Source organism: Coffea eugenioides, chromosome 1, assembly GCF_003713205.1.
Source record: "Coffea eugenioides isolate CCC68of chromosome 1, Ceug_1.0, whole genome shotgun sequence".
NCBI lineage: Eukaryota > Viridiplantae > Streptophyta > Magnoliopsida > Gentianales > Rubiaceae > Coffea > Coffea eugenioides.
In genome coordinates this window covers 30,267,162-30,285,709 of record NC_040035.1, presented here as the reverse complement: position 1 = coordinate 30,285,709, position 18,548 = coordinate 30,267,162, and the positions used below count along the sequence as shown (strand labels likewise).

General features: G+C 34.9%; 2 protein-coding genes across 8 annotated transcripts; one reads left to right on the top strand and one right to left on the bottom strand.

Moving 5' to 3' along the window:
• Positions 1-2,987: 2,987 nt before the first annotated feature.
• On the top strand, positions 2,988-11,007 carry LOC113761958 (probable GTP diphosphokinase CRSH, chloroplastic). 7 transcript variants are annotated; one of them, XM_027305203.1, is made up of 8 exons: positions 2,988-3,599; positions 4,358-5,290; positions 5,774-6,058; positions 6,509-6,604; positions 7,479-7,569; positions 8,203-8,253; positions 8,370-8,472; positions 10,930-11,007. In XM_027305203.1, exons 1-5 carry the CDS (start codon positions 3,066-3,068, stop codon positions 7,527-7,529), a joined length of 1,899 nt encoding a protein of 632 aa, XP_027161004.1. In that variant the 5' UTR covers positions 2,988-3,065; the 3' UTR covers positions 7,530-7,569; positions 8,203-8,253; positions 8,370-8,472; positions 10,930-11,007. The 7 variants fall into 7 exon arrangements, with proteins under 7 accessions (XP_027161004.1, XP_027160996.1, XP_027160979.1 ...); XM_027305195.1 differs by lacking the exon at positions 8,203-8,253 and adding an exon at positions 7,661-7,712; XM_027305178.1 differs by lacking the exon at positions 8,203-8,253 and adding an exon at positions 7,640-7,712.
• On the bottom strand, positions 10,678-18,145 carry LOC113761951 (ABC transporter G family member 15-like). Its single transcript, XM_027305157.1, has 9 exons — positions 17,854-18,145; positions 15,742-15,821; positions 14,160-14,621; positions 13,483-13,605; positions 13,220-13,351; positions 12,706-12,999; positions 12,050-12,322; positions 11,847-11,954; positions 10,678-11,218 (listed from the first exon to the last, which is right to left on the bottom strand). The coding sequence occupies exons 1-9, from the start codon at positions 18,107-18,109 to the stop codon at positions 10,856-10,858; spliced, it is 2,091 nt and encodes a 696-aa protein (XP_027160958.1). The 5' UTR covers positions 18,110-18,145; the 3' UTR covers positions 10,678-10,855.
• Between the last annotated feature and the right edge of the window lie 403 nt (positions 18,146-18,548).

The following is an 18,548-nucleotide window of genomic DNA, read 5'->3' as shown; positions in this document are numbered from 1 at the left end:
TTTAAAAGTGATAGTGTGTAATTGTAAATTATTTGCTCAGACACTCAAGGAGACCTTATAAGGCAATTCCTACTCAAGTGTGTTTAATTGTTAATCGTGAATTATTTGACTTTATCACTTTATTCATGGTATAAATGTTATTGATACTTGAACTACGTACTTGCATGATTTTCTTGGCCTCACTGAGTATTGGCTCATCCCATTAGTTTTTTTTCCTTAACAGGAACTGGAATGGAAGAAGTTAAGGAAATGCCGACTTGAGGCACTTTTGTATTAATGTTTTGATTGTAATCGACTATACACTTTTGGATGTTATATATTTTGGGAAAAGTGATTGTAAGATTGAAATTGTGATGTAAGATTGAATATTTATGTATGGAAATGACTTCGTACCTTTATTCCAATTTTCATTGTTAGTATTAGACTTTAACTTTGAATTGGAATTGTCTTGAGTCTTGGCGAGAATTGGGCAGGCATCCCGTGGATATCTTTAGATTCGCCCTTGGGAGAAGTGGGGGCGTCACATTTTTAGCCCTAGATATTCATAGGATACAGAATAGTTATTATTAGATTGCTACTGCTCTTCCCAACAATGTAAAATTATGCTTTCATTCTTTGTAATCTGCCCAATCATAGAATGCAAATTTTCTTTTCCACTCTTGTGTGAAAAAATGCACACATAATTATTAATCTTATGAGAAAAACATTGATTTAGTCCCTAAACTATTTTGTTAAAGTCAAAATAGTCCTTGAATTTTATCACGAGCTAATTTGGTCTATCAACTATTTTAACAGAGCTAAAATGGTCTTTAAACTTTATTATTAGCTAAATTAGTCCCTCAACTATTTTACTTAAATCAAAATAGTCCCTTAACTGTATTTACGCGGTCAATTTGGTCCTTATTAGGTTGATTTGCCTAATTAACCTTTTGCACCAACAATCAAGGGCAAAATAGGCAATCAATCTATATTCTTTATTAAACAATAGATATTTATCGAAAAATTTGCAACAAAATTTAATCATATAGAAAGCAAGCTTTTTTCAACTTTATTTCTTAAAAGGATAATCTTAGTGTTAATATTTCTTTCAAATTGTTTACACACTCTTGTTGTGTTTTTCTTTTCTTCATTTAATGGAGTAAACTGATTCCATGTGAATTTTTATTTTGAGTATGTGCTTCTTCTTTTTTTCCTTCATAAGAAGCTCTATGTTTTTTTTCCTTTCTATAATATTCAATTTTCTTGTCTGTTTCCCAACAAATATCTATTTTGCCATTGTTTAAATAAGAAAAATGAATGGATTTCCTTTTGTGTCCCTCATCTTGGTGCAGAAAGTTCATACATTTAGTGGATTGGCAAAGTGAGGACAAAACTAGCACATAAATATAGTTGAGGGAATATTTTGGCTTAAGTAAATTAGTTGAGAGACTAAATTGGCTCATAATAAAGTTTAATGACTATTTTGGTTTTGTAAAAATAATTAAGAGACTAAATTGATCCATAATAATGTTTAGGGACTATTTTGACTTTATTAAAATAGTTTAGGGACTAAATTAGTATTTTACTCTTATTAATCCCTTTTACATACAATATTTTTTAATGTTCTTGATAATCACTATTTTTTAAAATTCAAACTAGACCATCTAGTCTGATCAATCGAATTGAGAACTGACCAAGCATCCGGTTCGAGTTACTTTGAAAAACTGCTAGTCAAAAACTCAGTAAAAAATTGGGTTCAACTGAAAACCATAAAATTCGAGTTTTCTTCTTCTTCTTTTCTAAATCTTTTTTCATTGCTAATATCATTTTTTCCAGCAATTTCTTCATCCCTAAAGCTATACTTTCATCTCTTAAGCAATTAGTTCAACATATTTGAATCACAAGGGAAAAGTTTCAAGTAAATAGCATGACAAGAAGAGAGAAAATGGATCTATAAATCTATGCATTGTTATTTTCTAAAGATCCATAGATCTAAATAAAAAACGAGAAAAAAAAGGAAGGAACTAAAAGAGAACAAAAATAAAGATAGAGAGAAGGTTCTTGCCTATTTGAAGAACGTGAACAGAAATTGGAAATCATCAAAACATTAAAAAAGAAACAAAGAAGAGATGAAGGGAGAGGACTGCTGGAAACCTGTGTGATGGTGAACCTGGAGAAGATGATTAAAGATAAGGAATTGCCTTATAAATTCTAAAATTTTTCTAGTATATTGTTTTGACCCCTCTATGTTTTGAACAGTTGTAAAATGCGCTCCCAAACTTCTTTATAATCTCTTTGTGCAACTTGGCTTGTGTGTTTTGTACGAATATGTCTCAATTTTTGTTCAAGAATCATTAACAAATTAATTTATAACTTGATTGTTATGTTTATTTAAAATTCTTTTCAAGTACTTGATATTATTTATCATTCGTTAGATTTGTAATTTAGTTATGTTTTAAGAATTTTGATGTGTAAGAAATATGTGATGAAAATGAAACAACTAATATATTTATAATTATTTTTATGTGTATGTGATGAAAATGAAAATAACTATATATTTGTAACTATTTTTATGTGTTATTTATTCAAATATAAATATGATATCATGATGATGTCATTTGATTTTTAGATGAATCTGATTCTGATCGACACTATTCACTCGTCACTGCTAACCTTAACCGACTTATTATGTGGTCCGACTTTCAAAACATAGCCGATGATAGTGACTATATAACTATTTTTTACTCCTTCCACTTGACAAAATATACTACTTTGCATCCTTCCATTTAATCACTTAATATTAGGGCACTCAATTATTTGTTATTTACACTCTCATCATTTATTTCATTATATAATTTAATAAATAAAAATTATATAATTAAAATAATAGCCAGAGTATGATTAACAAAAATAGAAGTGCGCATAACATTTTCCTAATATTTATTCCCCTTTCATTTCACAATACGTATTATTAGCCTAACGAAAGTTGGGCGGGCACAAATCTCTTACTACTGCCCAAAAGGCTGGAAGAATTGCACAGTAAGGACTAACTAGAAATAGCTGTGGAGTGGCAGAGTCCAATAAAAATGCAGGTTGGGGTCGCTTGTCACCGCTCTATCCCCCACTACGCCTGCCTACTGGAAACAAAATCGAAATCGAAATCAATCCCTCTTCTCCCGACAACAACAGGGACAAGAGCAGCTCCAAATTATGTTATTGTACGGGTTTCATTTGATTCTCGGGGCCGAGCTGCTAGGACTGAAAGAGCAGGAGCAGGAGGAGGAGTTCCGGTGGAGGAAGGAGGAGGAGTTCCGGTGCCAGTCCGGGTTGTGGGCACTCCGGAACAGCCAGGAGGGAAGATGGTGGCTGAATTGGTGGGGGCATTTAATCAGTTGACTCACCGGATGACGATGATGAAGCCCAGCAACAGCAACAGCAGCAGCAGCAGCAATGGCAATAGCAATTGCAGTAGTAATCTCTCCACCAGCTCCTCTCGCTTGCTCTTCAAGACTCTCAAGCTTGCAATTCCTATTCTCCAGGCCCTCCCTCCTACCCCTCCTGGCCACCGCCCTCCTCTCTCCAAAGCCCTCTCTGTCGCCTTCATTCTCGCCGATCTTCAGGTTCCCTCTCCCTTCCAATCACTTGCTATTCCCCCTATTATTCGCTACTATTTCTGGGTTTTTTTAAAATTAATACTTAACTATTCTTGAAGCATATTGTGGAAATCCTGCTTGCAGGATTCATAGTTTAATCTTTTTTATGATTCATTCATCATATTATAGATTATGTAAATGGAGACAGTTGTTGACCAGTGTGCTTGTTCCCGTCTGTCTTTTTGTGTATGGGTCTTCAATGGTTAAATGGCGTGAAATGGTCTGTGGGTTTGTAGAAGGTGGCTTTTGACTGTATTTAAAGAGATAGATGTTGGAGAGAGGGGAAGCTTTCAAATGGAGTAGCTCAAAGCTGGGGTGAGAGGAACAAGACTAGACAATGTGGTATTTCGTTGAAGTTGTTTTTGTCAAACTCTACTAGTAAACATTGGAAGGCAGATAAAAGGTGCAATTTTTTTTTTGGCTCAAGAAACTTGAGATTAATATAATATTCATGGGAATAATTGTATCCAGTACACTAGTATTATTACTGTTATTTGTTTCAGAAGAGATTGATGGACTGACCTTGCAAAATGAAGGTTATAATACTGCTATATAAAGCTCCATCCTTTTTCCTTTTGATACTTCCAGTTCCATTTAAAAGGTTAAACGACAATAAAACACCTGAATGTCATTGTTGTTTCCTGTGACCAAAAGGATTACTATGACTCCAGGGCCTTGAAACCTTTGTAACCAGTTTTTTCTCCCCTTTCTGCAATCCCTAACAGATGGATGCTGAAGTTATCTCTGCTGGTATATTGAGACAAGTTCTAGAGGCAGGTGCCATGTCCTTCTTTCAAGTCAAGGATCGCATTGGTACCAGTACTGCTCATTTGCTTCACGAGAGCTTACGCCTCAACAACATTTATTCGAAAGTCCAAATCCTAGATGATGATTCTGCTGCTGCTTTAAGGAAATATTGTCTCACTTGCTATGACTCCAGGGCCTTAATACTTGACCTTGCTCTCAAGCTTGATTCCATGCGCCATCTCAATTACCTTCCCAGGTACCTGCAGCAATTAATTTCTCTCGAGGTCATGAAGATACATGCCCCTTTAGCTCATGCCTTGTCCACCAACATTTTGTCTCTGGAGCTGGAAGATCTTTCCTTCCGCTACTTGTTTCCTTATTCTTACGTCTATGTGGACGCATGGTTGGGGAGCCACCAGACCAGTGGAAGCGAGCATCTGTTAGACATCTACCAGGAGCAGCTGCTTCAGTCCCTGAGGTCGGATCCAATATTAACAGAAATTGTTGATGATATCTCTGTCAAAGCTCGTTCCAAAAGTCGTTATAGCACCATGAAGAAGCTTTTGAGAGATGGACGCAAGCCTGAAGAGGTGTACGACATCTTAGGACTGAGAGTAATCTTAAGTCCTTCCCAAGTTAATTCATCACAACTTGGAGAAAAGGCATGCTACAGAACTCATGAAATAATTCGGTCTTTATGGAAGGAGATTCCTAGTCGGTCAAGAGACTACATCACCAGGCCAAAGGCAAATGGGTACAGGAGCTTGCACATGGTTGTTGATATCAGTGATAATGGCAGGCATAGACCGATGATGGAAATACAGATACGGACAGCAGAGATGGACATGTTGGCAGCTGATGGTACGGCTTCCCATGCACTGTACAAGAGTGGCCTTACTGATCCTGAAGAGGTAAGCTGTCTGATCTATTGTAAAAGATGTAGAGCTGATCTTAATTCCTCTGTATAAAATGTCTAACCAGCACGTATCTTCTCAAAATAGTTATGGAAACAAGAAAGACTCCTTAGGCTGTTAAGTCAATTATTTAGCCACACATTAGTGGTACTAATGCCATTCTGCATGCAGCACTTTAAAGCTATCTCCGTTGAATCCCTGCTTATGTAATCTCCGTTGAATCCCTGCTTATGTAACGGTTGTGCTGTTGGTTTTACTTCAAATGCTCCAGCCTTTTCATTGTGACTTGTTTAAATAAAAGAAAAGCGACTCCAACTTTGACCTATCCCACCTCTTTTGTGCTAGCAGTTCTGCGGGTTAGAGCCTCTGCAGAAGATTGAACGACATTTGTTCTACTTCTTCTGAATATTACTTTTTTCTAGCCAATTAATTGGCAGTCACATCTAAGATATTCTTATATTTTGCTTCGTGATCCTTCAGGCAAAGCGTCTCAAGGCGATCATGATAGCTGCAGCTGAATTTGCAGCAATGCGCCTGCAAGACCTCCCGTCTGCTAATACTAGGTGTCTTGAGATTGACCGTAGAGATCGAGTTTTTTGTCTTCTTGACAAGGATGGTGATGGTAAAATTAGCATTGAAGAACTTATGGAAGTAATGGAAGAGCTAGGTGCTGAAGGAGAAGATGCTCGGGAGATGATGGAACTTCTTGATTCAAATAGTGATGGTTCTTTGAGCTCTGATGAGTTTGATTTATTTCAGAAGCAGGTACATGTTGCAAAAATTTGCTTTAGGGTAATGATGGTACCAAGACGAAAACTACTTTTCTTCATGGGCGTTGCTGGTGCATTTATTGTTTTGCTATGCTCCATGACACCGAATGCTACCACGTGTACTTGTCAATCTTGCTTGGGGCCATAAAATATAATTACTTTTCCACTTTGCTTATGTATCAATCATAAGTCATGTTTGTTAAAAAAAAAAAAAACTGTGTACAGAGGATGAATGACCAGGATTCTTTTGATGTGGGAGCATCTTGTAAACATTTCTAGTAGTTGGGTGCACCATTCTGCACCTAGCTGGATTATGTTTAATTAGGTTTAAGTAACATCTATTTTCATCTGAAGAGGTCATGGTGAATTAACTTTGTTCTCTGCTGCAGCTAGTTGATTTCATGATATCAATAGTTAGTGATAATGTTCTTTGTTCTTCCTGCAGGCTGAATTGATGCGCAATTTAGATGCTAGAGATGATCAGTACAAGACCTTGTTAGACGAGAAGCTCCAAATATCAGATAGCAGTGGTGTGATTCAGGCATACACCTAACAACTCATAGACACGTCTGTAACAAATAGGACTTGCTTGTACAGCTACAGGTGTATATTAGAAATCACTCTGCTGCTATGTCCCTGAAGGGCTTTTTGTCATAATGAATAAGTAAACAGAACGATTTGAATTTTACTCATATTTTAAGCTGTGGACCTCCCACTAACAATAGAGGGTCCTAAAAGTGCACTCTCTCTCTCTCTCTCTCTCTCTCTCTCTGTGGCTGAGCTAGTTAGAGATTTTGAATCCATGTTATACGCTTTTATGTCATATATGATTCTCAGGGATTCAATTATCTTCTGTTTGTTCTTTTATTTTGCAATTTCTTGAATGGGGTTTATTGCTGATCAATGTTTTTCTTGCAGTGATGTTTACTTGTGGACCATAAGCCACCCCATGTATATTGCTCTTTCAATTTCTGACAAGAAAGAGATAACATTTAGTAATTTTATCTATAGTTGTGGGTTTTCTTCTCATTAATGCATTTCCATTTGTTTATTAATTGTTTAGGGGGAAAGAAGTTATCTCTCTACAGTGTTCCTTTTTACTAGTTTCTCTAAAACAAGTAAAATACTGGTTAAAGACCAGAGTATGAGGTATATAATTAAATGTTGAATATGAGGGAAATGTTTTGATTGAGTTCGAAATTTGTACTTGGTGTTTTTGCATTTGAAAAGGAGTAGCATTCTGATTTGCCTGTATGTGTAAGGTGTTTCTCTTGATGCACAATTGCTCTTCAGGCTTGTGAATTTTATACTAGTTTCTTTAGTTATTTAAACTTTTTGTTAGTTTCTTCCATACAATACTGAGAATAATGATTAATGCCATAGATGATGTATTAGATGCTAATTCTGCCCTGCAGGAAGCGAGATATCTTTCTTCAAGAATGCAGTATGTCAAGGCACCGCCTTAAAGGATTTTTATGACTGTCATTGTTTCCCAGCTGCTTCAGTGTATGCTCTTCCAAACTAACCTAATTGCTGTGTCAAGTTTAAATTTGGACTTGATTTTGAACTTTTCCAGAGGACTTTGGCGGACGCATAGTGCCAAGACCTGTGATCGAAGATCCATAGCCTTGATGTCAGAGTTGAAAATGGTCTGTCCAGCAAAGAAAAATTAGCTATAAAATCTTATTGAATTCTGACTAAAATATGCTGAAGTGAAAGATGGTTTAAGATTGAAGGTCTTGTAACTTGATGATGGGTAAATCTCTCTTTTAAGACTGGTGGTGTGCTGCCAACTTGACTTCTTGAGATCATTCATATAATTATTCTTTAATAAAATAACAGCAATGAGTATTAATCAATTTCCTGAATTTCCTGTTGTTAAACTCTATAGCTCGTCTGGATGGCTTTCAGATGTTAATTTCTTTCATTTTTGGCGAAGATTGAGGAAGATCATTTTAGATCATTAGGAATCTCTTGGTTGTTCTTTGTTTTCTGAGGAGAGTTTTTTGTCCTTCTATGGGGTTTCTCTTGCTAATATGATACTATTTTATAAAGAATTTTTTAAATTTGTCTTTTTATTATTTTTTAATGCTGATGTGAATGCGAAATTAATTTTTGTGTCATGTCAATAATGAGCAGATTTGTTGGTTTATGAGTCAAAGAGAGGGAGAAAAGGAAGAGTGAAGGGAAGTAGGAGCAACAATTCTACTAGCTTGGTTTTGTGTTCTTCATTCAAGATGAGAGTGGTTTGGGGTTAATTTCTCTGGTTGGATTTTATGTAATACAGACTTCCTTTCTGATGACAGGTAGTGCTTGGGGTCCATGCAGAATGTGTCCCATGCTTTAAAGTGATAAAAGAGCAAGGTACTAAAATTGTGGAAGCTGCTGAAATAGTCAATTAAGCTTGAGGTATGCATTGAGGTCAGATATTTTCTATATTTGTAATGAGAATCTTTAGAAAGATATGTGGCTTCATTGTTAAATGTAGTCTATGATTCTCGAATTATGAGTATGTCTGAAATGATTCCATGTCCTCTGTCCTTGACTATTGTTGTTTGTGTAAATGCTGGTTCAATAATTCAGCTTAGGGTTTATGCCTTGCTTGGTTGTGGCAGAGAGAGGGGTGGAGTAGAAATGCCTGAAAATATGTTTTTTTTTTTATTGATTTGTTGGGCTATACCTTCCACCTCAAACTATTATGAATGCCGTCACATGTCAATTTAAACTTCATAGTCTTAGACATGTAGCTTGATAGACATCAAGTTATCATAGGACTCCTCTCCCAGTGATTTTGGGGTTGTATGTTTGTGAGCCTGAAAAATTGCGACGGCCTGGTTGTGGTAGCTAGAGATCAGTGTATGCGACCTGTCATGGAAATGGCCACAGTTTCAGCTGGAAATACCATTGTTCTCAAAACTGGAAAAACTGACAAGTTTGTATCCTGTTAACCAAGGTTTGTGCGGCTGATACTGTAAGGTGTTCAGTGCAAAAGGAAAAATGGAATGAATTCACTTTGTAGTATAGGGTTGACAGTTCAAAATTGGCATATACCCAAGCTTCAGAAGTGACCTTTGAAACATATAAACATCTTCACTGGCCGAACAACATACCAAGTTTCATCTCAATTGAGAACAACTGTTGATTGACCAAGTAATATAAATGATTTGATTTGACAACTTAACAATTGCTGAGTTGTATGGTCTACTGTTTGGAAGGTGAGTTTTTTGGGAGTTTGTCTAAAACTTTACTGTAGCTTACTGTAGAAGTTTTTTAAAAAAATTTTGAAATGTGTAGATTTTTGAATATTTTGAAGTGTATAGTTTAAAAATTTTAAGAAATTTTTTGAGATTACTGTAACTAAAGTTTTTAAAAAACTTGTAGCAGACAAATTTGGCAAAAAACTTGGGTTCCAAACAAGGTTCTAGAATAGTAAAACATTTAGGTGATTTTGAGATTGAATGCTTTTAAGGAACACCAATATTGATTGTATTGCTTAGAAGGTGCCAATGAAGGTTTGCTTACAGTAAAGTTTTTACTGTAGCTTACTGTAGAAGTTTTTTTAAAAAAAATTGAAATGTGTAGATTTTTGAATATTTTGAAGTGTATAGTTTAAAAATTTTAAGAAATTTTTTGAAATTACTGTAACTAAAGTTTTTAAAAAATTTGTAGCAGACAAACTTGGCAAAAAACTTGGGTTCCAAACAAGGTTCTAGAATAGTAAAACATTTAGGTGATTTTGAGATTGAATGCTTTTAAGGAACACCAATATTGATTGTATTGCTTAGAAGGTTCCAATGAAGGTTGGGTCATCAAATGTGATACTATTGAAATCATTTTAAGACTAACGATAGAATTGTCTAAAATTGGGCCATAAAATGTGATTCTATTGAATCGCAATGTGGTTGGCATTCTTCTTCTTGTACGCATTGGTCAAATAATTTGGACACTGAACTTTCCAGCTTGACCAACCAACAATTTTTAAATTACTCCTTACTCATCTACTTCACTGCTTGATACGTTTGTGGGTCAGAAACTGTAATTTAACTTGTCGTTGATTGCATCTACAATACAAGAATTTACTTAGCATTGGGGTTGATGGTCATCTGCCTATAAATGCACTTTTTGAAGCTGATTTTCACCTCTGTTTTTAACTTCATTTGAGCAGGCAAACTATTATCTTAAAAAGCGTTTGTCAAAAATTTAAGATTGGGACAGTGATTACTTCTTAAATTAGGTTCCTCAAAAGTCAACTAAATAAAAAAGCAAGAAGAAGTCCTTTACCTAATGCACTTTTTCGGAATTAAAACTAAATCGATATCAATTGATAGCCCTCCATCCCATTGAAAGTTCCCTGCTTGTCCATTTCAGTTGTCCAAATTTCATCATCTTAAAGAAGTCAAAGTTAACTTTGACCTTAACTCTTCTGGATACTCCCCTGGGCACGATTGGAAAGAAAAACACTGACATCTAATTAATTTGCTATTTCTGACAAGTTGGATTATAGAAGAGTGATGAAAAATTTGGGATGGAGGACAGGATATGTGACCAACAATACAAGAATATTAGTAAATTTTGAACATGCATGGACAAGAATATGCTGAAAACTTCACATACTTTAGTAGTTTGTAACACCTTAAATGGTGCATAAAAATTTTATCTCAAATGGTGTATAAACATATACTTCTTTCATGTTACCTATCCAAATGGTAGACAAAAAGAATGTCAGTTGGAGTGAAGTTTGTGTGATTTTTTAATCATATCGTAGGACAAGATATAGTCAAAGCTTCTGGTTTCAATTAATTGGAGAACTAAGACCTTCTTGAGAAGATAATGAATGGATGGTTTGGTGTCTCTTTGATGGAAAAGGTAATGGTGGTGTCTTCCTGAATGAAGGCCTCTTGCTGAGATGCTGCAGAGTTTTTTCCACATAAATTGTTTTGATCATGGGTAAAGCTTTCTCCCTCAACTTGAGAATGATGTAGAACAGCATCCTGTATGATATGGATATGGCTAGAACAACAGCCAAATCCCACCACTTTGAATGATCTAGTGAAAAGCCAAGAATTTTTGTGATGATGAATTCTCCCTTTAATTTTGGCTCTCCTGGCTGAAGAGGTTCAAATTCAAGCCCAATCATGTCATTCTTGTAAGCTCCCTGTTATATCCACCAAACAAATATTATATCAACAAGATTTGCGGCTGCATGACTTCTTGGATTTGATTAGCTTTAACCTAATGAAAGGTGTGTTTTCTGTTTTCTTTCTTTAGAGTAGTGAACCATTTACTACATATAAATCTATCCAGTAGTAAACATGGGGATAAATGTGCTCTCATCTTCTTTCTGTTATTGGAATATCCATGAATTACACTTACAAACAGTAAAAACAGGGTTAGCCATATCTATGCTCCATTTATTGTTAATGGCATTTGACTTGCTTCATATGTTCTCTTAAAAAAAAAATAATTGGGAAAGGGAATGGAGTGCCAGTAACAATAAATGGATTGCTAATATCATCACTTAATTAAACTGCAATAACTAAGAGAAATCTGCATGTGCCAAGTAATGCCTATTCTCACTCAAACTAGTGCCTTGTCAACAAAAGCTACTTCTAATATGTATTGAATGGGTACTACTTGTATAAGAACAAGTACTATTTGGCACATGGCGATTTTATACACTAGAAGCATTTTCCACTGGGTAAGATTTACATTTTAGTCTTGTTTTAAAGTAGAAAACATATTACTGTGACAAACTTCCAGAGTGTAAATCCAAAACTTGTTACCTGTAGACCCCATGCCATATAGTTGATATAGGACATTGGGTAGCGCCAGAAAGGCTTTGGAAGTTCAGTCAGAGGGCAGAAAAAGCCAGCCGTAGCCATCATAATTCCCTGCAATTAACACGGGAAAAGATTAGAAAGGGGATTGAGAGCAACCATGGTGAAAAGTTTCTGATGTTTGATCATGAACAAGTTAGTGTTCTTACAATAAATCCTGCCCCAACAATGAGTCCCATCAAGAAATTTGGAACCAGGGAAGCCACAACCATCATGCAGCCCTCTACAACAGAAATGGAGAGCAGTAGGTCTGTGGCTGCATACAGAAAACGGAAGAAGCCGGACCGGAATTTCGCCGTGAAGTAGGTGATGGCTGATGAACTGAAAGCCATTGTTGTCAAGAATGGTAGTGAAGAGATGAAGTTTGCAAGAATAAACACTCCAACTCCATAGTGCCCATTGAGTCTTTCTTTGTAAAATATCTGCTTCAAACATCAAATGGCAAATCTTAAGCAGTTTGTTTGTTAATCTGCTAATCAATTTAACTTTTCCTATATTTAACATATTTGCTAAAGTGAAACACAAGACTTTTTCCTGTAAAAAAGCTAATACATGCTAATTGAGGTGAAGAAACAAAAATTAGGGTAAGCGCTACTTAAATGTAATTAATCCTTGTTTTAAAGTAAGGGTTATATACTTCATAAGGTTTTGAAATGAAAGGAAAATCTCAATGTTCCAATTTCTTCACAAGTAAAAATCAGAACCAATGCTGTAAATTGTTAGCAATGTGTTAGTGGGAGGAAAAGAAAATGTTTAAATTTAGCATAATTTTATCATAATTAATTCAACTAATGAGATCATTTACCTTCATTTCTTCAATGAAGCATGGGAAGCCTCCTATGGACATGAATGTCATGAAACCTGATATGAATCCACCACAAGCCCCTCTTGCCAAGATTGCAGAATAGTTTGTGCCAACATTAAGAAAAACAGTACCAACACAAATTGATACCACTATGTATACTATTATTCTTAACCAATAATAACCAAAATCCCTAGACATGTTTATGAATGATCTTCTTGTTAACGTTGAAAATTGCTTGATCCATCCGGCCTGGCTTCCTCCCCTTTTTTCAATCTCTAGGCCTTCCTGTGATACCTGTATCAGTCGCAATTCCATTCCATCATTTGCAATATCCAATACTATTTACTGAGAACTTAAATTTGGCCTAATCAATGAACTAGAGTTTCCTCTTGGATTGATTTATCATTTGAACACGTTAAATCAAATTAAGATGGACCATTTGGGCAATTGGGACCCCAAAAAAAGAAAAGGAAAAAACAGTACTTTGGAGGTTTTAGTGAATGTGAAAGCTTACAATAATTAAAATTTCTTGAACTCTAGATTTCACTATTGCTGCATACTTTGAGCATTTGTATTTCTGGATGAGCTTTTCCTTGATCTCTGTTGTTGCCATATCCAATAAAAGACCACTTGGCTTGTAATTTTCCTGGAAAAAAAAGGGTATAAGGAGAGTGGATAATACAATTCTTTTTAACTTGTACAATTGTTAATGGTAGTATTCATGGGAAAATTGGATAGCAGAAAATAACGGGAGTAAAGTCGCTACCATTTACGTACACTTATACGACGAGAACCCATCAGTCTAGCATTGACATCGTCAAAGTCTGAATTTGTACAACGAAGAAAATGATCAGATGGATTCCTTCTACTTGGACAATCAAACCCTGAATCAGCAAAGAACTGAAAAGGGCAAAAAAAAAAAAAAAAGCAATTGAGCATCAATGCAAAAAAGCTGGATTCCTAGATGATCTTTCACCAAAAACAAGCAAAATAATAATAATAATAATAATATTTTTGTTGTTTTGATAATTATTTTCTAATCTTTTCGTGTTTACTCCATGTGTAAATGGACAATTTACACGTCCAATGAGGGCTACATGATGCCGTTAGGTACGATAACATTCGTATCAGTGTGTACATATGTATATGTGTGTATATTTATTTATTTATATATGTAAATATGTGTGTATGTATATATGTGTATGTCTGTATATACACACACATACATAAACTTTTTTTTTTTTTTTTGCTATCTGTTATTGAAATAATGATTAAATATGTTTTAAAAATTTTAGTGGTCTCCTAGCCCGAGTCCTAACTTTGTCACTGTTCGTGTGGTACCTTTACAATTTTCCTATGTTACTATTTTGAATTCAAAGAAGGAACAGATTAAAAGAAAGAAAAAAAAGAAGAAGAAAGGAATTGGGGTATAACAAAGATAAAGGATATTATACCTCGACAGCCATCTTTGCTTCACCAAAATAAATGGTTTCACCACCAGATAACAGAAAAAGATAATCAAAAAGTGTAAAAACTTCACTGCTTGGCTGGTGAATGGAAGCAATTACTGTTTTCCCTCCACAGGCAACATTCTTGAGCACTTGAGTCACAAAAAAAGCTGCGGCACTGTCCAGCCCACTTGTGGGTTCATCAAGAAATAATAGTTGTGGTTGCGTAAGAATTTCTAAGGCAATGCTTAGCCTCTTTTTTTCTCCTCCACTTATACCTCTTAAATGCCAGTTACCAATGAGATTATCAGCACAATCTTGGAGACCCATCTCCATGATTGTTTTTTCAATGATATCATTTGCTTCATCTTTGGTTATGTTGCTTGGAAGCCTCAGTTGTGCTGAGTATTTGATGGTTTCTCTGATAGTTAGGGTTCCCAAGAATGTATCCTGCTGTGTCACATAAGCCTGACGACAGTCCAAAAATAGGCATTAGATTAAAGAGCATAATAATGCAATATTTTCACTACATCCATTTGTAAAATTTGTAAAAAATAAACTCTTTGTGAAGTGCGTTTGGATTGAAAATTATCTAGACAAATTTTAAATAGTTACTGATTGTAACAATTCTTGTAATATGATATATGGGTAGAATAAAATGGTGATTGGAAAGATAACGTGGCAGTTGATAAATGTGTTTAAAAAACATAGAAATGTGCAAAATAGTCTTTTTCTTTTCATTTGCACAAAAATAGATCGAGGTAAAGGGGCTAGAATAATAATTCGTCAACACATTTCTTGCTAGAGGTCCACAGTCGTCTGTCGACTCCTCAGTACAAATGTTTTTTTTTTTTTTTAAAGAAGAATTTAAAGAACAAGAAATAGGCAGAAATTGATGGACAATTTTTTCAACCAGTTGGCCCAAAGTTCAAGATTTGTAACGGGCATAACACATGCTATATCTATGTGTAGTTGAAAGTTTTTAATGCTGTTATCAAAGGTTGTATAGAATGGGAAACTGGGATGGCAGAAAGGCATTAATGTCTTAAATCTTTTAGATTTGATTAAAGACATCCATTTGCTTTTATTTTAGTTTTTTGAGGGATTTTTGTCATCAGCTATTATTGTTACTTTTTTCATGTTACATTGTTACTTTTTTATGTTTTTGTAGTTGTCTCATATTCATTTCTTAACCATGTAGGCAGTACGGAAGGTGGCTTATTCTTCTGCAAAAGACTGTTCTCTTTGTATGTATGAGACAAATTGAATACTCTCTGAACTCTTTTTGTTTTATCATCTCATCAGGTCGAAGTTGAATTTATGCCAACGAGGTTGGATTTTTAAAAAAAAAAAAATAGAAAAAAAGAAAGATCTTTATACGGGAATTATGATAAAAATTCAGGTAAATTCTTCATGATTCAGTCTTTTTATTTTTCCAGGAAAGTAAAAAAAGAAATAAGAAGTTATCAAAAATTTTAAAAAAAAAAATTTTGTCTATCAAATTTTCTATTAAAATTTTCGATTTAGTGGGATGGCAAGTTGATGGTAAAACAAAGAACTTATTTTGTAATTTCCCACTATTACTTACAACTCCACCATAGTCAAGCCTCCTTTTCCTTCCATTCAGAAGAATATTTCCAGTCATAACAAGATTTCCGGAGAGCCTACCTGCATTAGGAACACCCATTAATTAGCTTCAGAAAAAAATAAAATAAAATGTATCCTCAAACCATATTAGTATAAACATATATATATATATATATATATATATATAGTTAATTAGGAACACACACACAAGCATGCACATACATATAAATTACATATGGCCTCTTAAAATTTAATTAGTTCCATTTAAGAGTAGCAGTAGATGTTAATTGTTTTTGAAAAAATTGAAGTTGAATAAGTAAAATATCTAAATGCAAGAGAAAATAGAATGTCATAGACTTAAAAGAAACGAATGTAACACCCAATTTTGGCATAAATTGTGCGTACTAACAAGTGGTCACAGAAAACACGTCAAAAAACCCTATACAAGTGTGAGTAGAAGGCTGAATTCAAAATTTCGCACTTATTTTTCACCTGAACAACCTAACTCAACCCCTCAAATAGAAATAATGAATTAATTACTTTAAACGACGTAGTACCTTATTTGCATTCTCCAGCATTAATTTAGTACACATGTAAACGGAAAGGTAATAAGCACACATATAAATGCACTGCATGCCCTGGTCATCTATGCCCACCCCCCTTCAAGACTCTAATTTTAATTGCACTTTTAATTTTGTTGTTCAGTGGACCCTGCCTCTGTTGCCCTTTAATTTGGGATATCACCTCAACTGTCCGCCGTTGATTCATTATTGTTTCTTTAAGATTTTTATCGGACCATTTCATTGTATAAAAGTAGCATGGCTTCAAAAGGTTGGATAGTTAAGCTGCATGTGCAGGAGTTAAAGCCTATGCTTCATATACAAAATGAATGAGGGTTTCCATTCTTGAGTTGAGGCAGATCTCTCCTCTAATTTGTGGCAACCCATCTAGAAGATCTCAAGGCAGTTTTCCTATTGCTTTATAGCTAAGAATTTTATTTTATTTTCCTTTTAAAAAACTTTCATGTAAAATGGAAATAAATGTTCTGCCAAAAGAGAGTAAAATTAAAATATGACTTAGAAAATACTAGGTATTTTGTTCTTCTGATTTCCAAAAATGTGTATCCTATATGCCAAATGCACTAACTATACCTATATAAAAAAAATAAGTTCAAGAGATGTTACAATACTTCATCCAAAGCATAACAAAAAACCACTACATTTTTTTCTACAGGATTTGGTATATATGTTGAGCATTTATGCTAGATTGCTTTTCATTGATAGTTTCTACTGTGGAGGAAAATTGGTCGGTGACTAAAGTTTTATATTCCAGCTGAGATACTTTATGAATAACAGTACTTGGTAAGATGTTCTATTAATTAGTTGCAATTAAAAAAAAAGAATTAGTTGTAGTTTCTATTTTTTTTCTCTTCTGTCTATGACTAAAAATAAAATTGTAATCATTAAAGAGCAGGTCTGCATTTTTGCACTGGGAAAAGTTCCAAACATGGGGTCGTCTTCAACCCATTGTAGATTTTTCAACCCTTTATCCCATGAATTAGCTAGATCACAAAAATTGATACAATTTTTTTCTCCTCGAATGTAACTTTTACGTACAGAAAAATGATAAACTGAAGGTTAAAGTAGAATGATTGGGATCCAGGATTTTATCTTTTGTTTTTCTCATTAGGTAGAAGGGATCTTCTTTACCTCACCTTACCATCTAGATAAATACAAAAAAAAAAAAAAAAGAAAGAAAGAAAAAATCCTTACCATCTAGGAGCCATGCTTTGGGTACAACTGAATTCTTGCATCTTAAAGACAGCATGTCAAACCAAAAACAGTATTATATACATCAGAGCAAGAACAGCAGCCTTTTCAGAATATGTGAAACCACATCTTTTCAAGTATTTGAAGTAGAAAAATGGGAGATGAAGTAGATGAACTTGCCAAATGAAAAGCAAAAAAGATGACCAGACAGGTGTTCTATTACACACAGTAAAAGAACAACTGTGTGCATGAACAACTGTGAAGATGTGACCTGCTAAATGCACCCCATTTACGCACACAAACTCTGCACAGAGAGAGAGAGAGAGAGAGAGAGAGGGAGGGACCTGCTAATGAATCAAGAAGGGTGGACTTGCCGGAACCAGAAGGACCCATAATAGCCATGATTCTACCAGGTTGAGCATAGCCATTGAGGCCATTGAGTAACCTTCTAGTAGGGCCGTTCCCAAAGTTTGGCAACAGAACACTGAGATCTTGCCATACCAAATATGCTGCACTTTTATCTCCATCATGCTCTGATGAAACCCCTTTCTCAAGATCTGCATTGCTAACCCTAGCTGCAGTTGCTGTTTCAATCTCCATATGTTTACAACTCTTTTTTGGGGGCCTCAAGGCATGAAAGTAATACTGAGGAAGAACAACTCTCATGGTTATATAGAACGTAGAAAGTGATGGCCAGTACACATGATAAAAGCCACCTCATTTTTGGTCCCCGAGCAATGTTGCTGTCGAATAAGAATTAATACTGGTACCAAACATCTAATCCATTCAATGCTGTGATAAAGCTTGTGTAGTGGAGATTGGAGAAGATGTGACGAGAAAAATTTGCTTTTATTACTTGCAGATGGTTTGAAGTCTAGTGATGCCTCGTAATGCTAACAAAACAAACTTGTTTTTTTTTTGTCACAACGATAATATTTGTATAATCCATTCTAGTCTAATGTAAGAAAAGATTAACAGATTTGGTCAATCTAGCCTAGTCCAATGTGGGGGTTAATGAGTTTGGTCGGTTGGACCGGAG

What these genes read in the sequence shown, in the direction of transcription:
- LOC113761951 (XM_027305157.1), bottom strand. Translation starts at nt 18,109, where the DNA reads ATGGAGATTGAAACAGCAACTGCAGCTAGGGTTAGCAATGCAGATCTT. An exon ending in TTCAAGAAATTTTAATTATT is followed by an intron (nt 13,000 to 13,219) that starts GTAAGCTTTCAC and finishes CGACTGATACAG; the next exon opens with GTATCACAGGAAGGCCTAGA. An exon ending in TTGTTGGGGCAGGATTTATT is followed by an intron (nt 11,955 to 12,049) that starts GTAAGAACACTA and finishes TGTTAATTGCAG; the next exon opens with GGAATTATGATGGCTACGGC.
- LOC113761958 (XM_027305186.1), top strand. Translation starts at nt 3,066, where the DNA reads ATGCAGGTTGGGGTCGCTTGTCACCGCTCTATCCCCCACTACGCCTGC. An exon ending in GCCTTACTGATCCTGAAGAG is followed by an intron (nt 5,291 to 5,773) that starts GTAAGCTGTCTG and finishes GTGATCCTTCAG; the next exon opens with GCAAAGCGTCTCAAGGCGAT. An exon ending in TTGATTTATTTCAGAAGCAG is followed by an intron (nt 6,059 to 6,508) that starts GTACATGTTGCA and finishes TTCTTCCTGCAG; the next exon opens with GCTGAATTGATGCGCAATTT.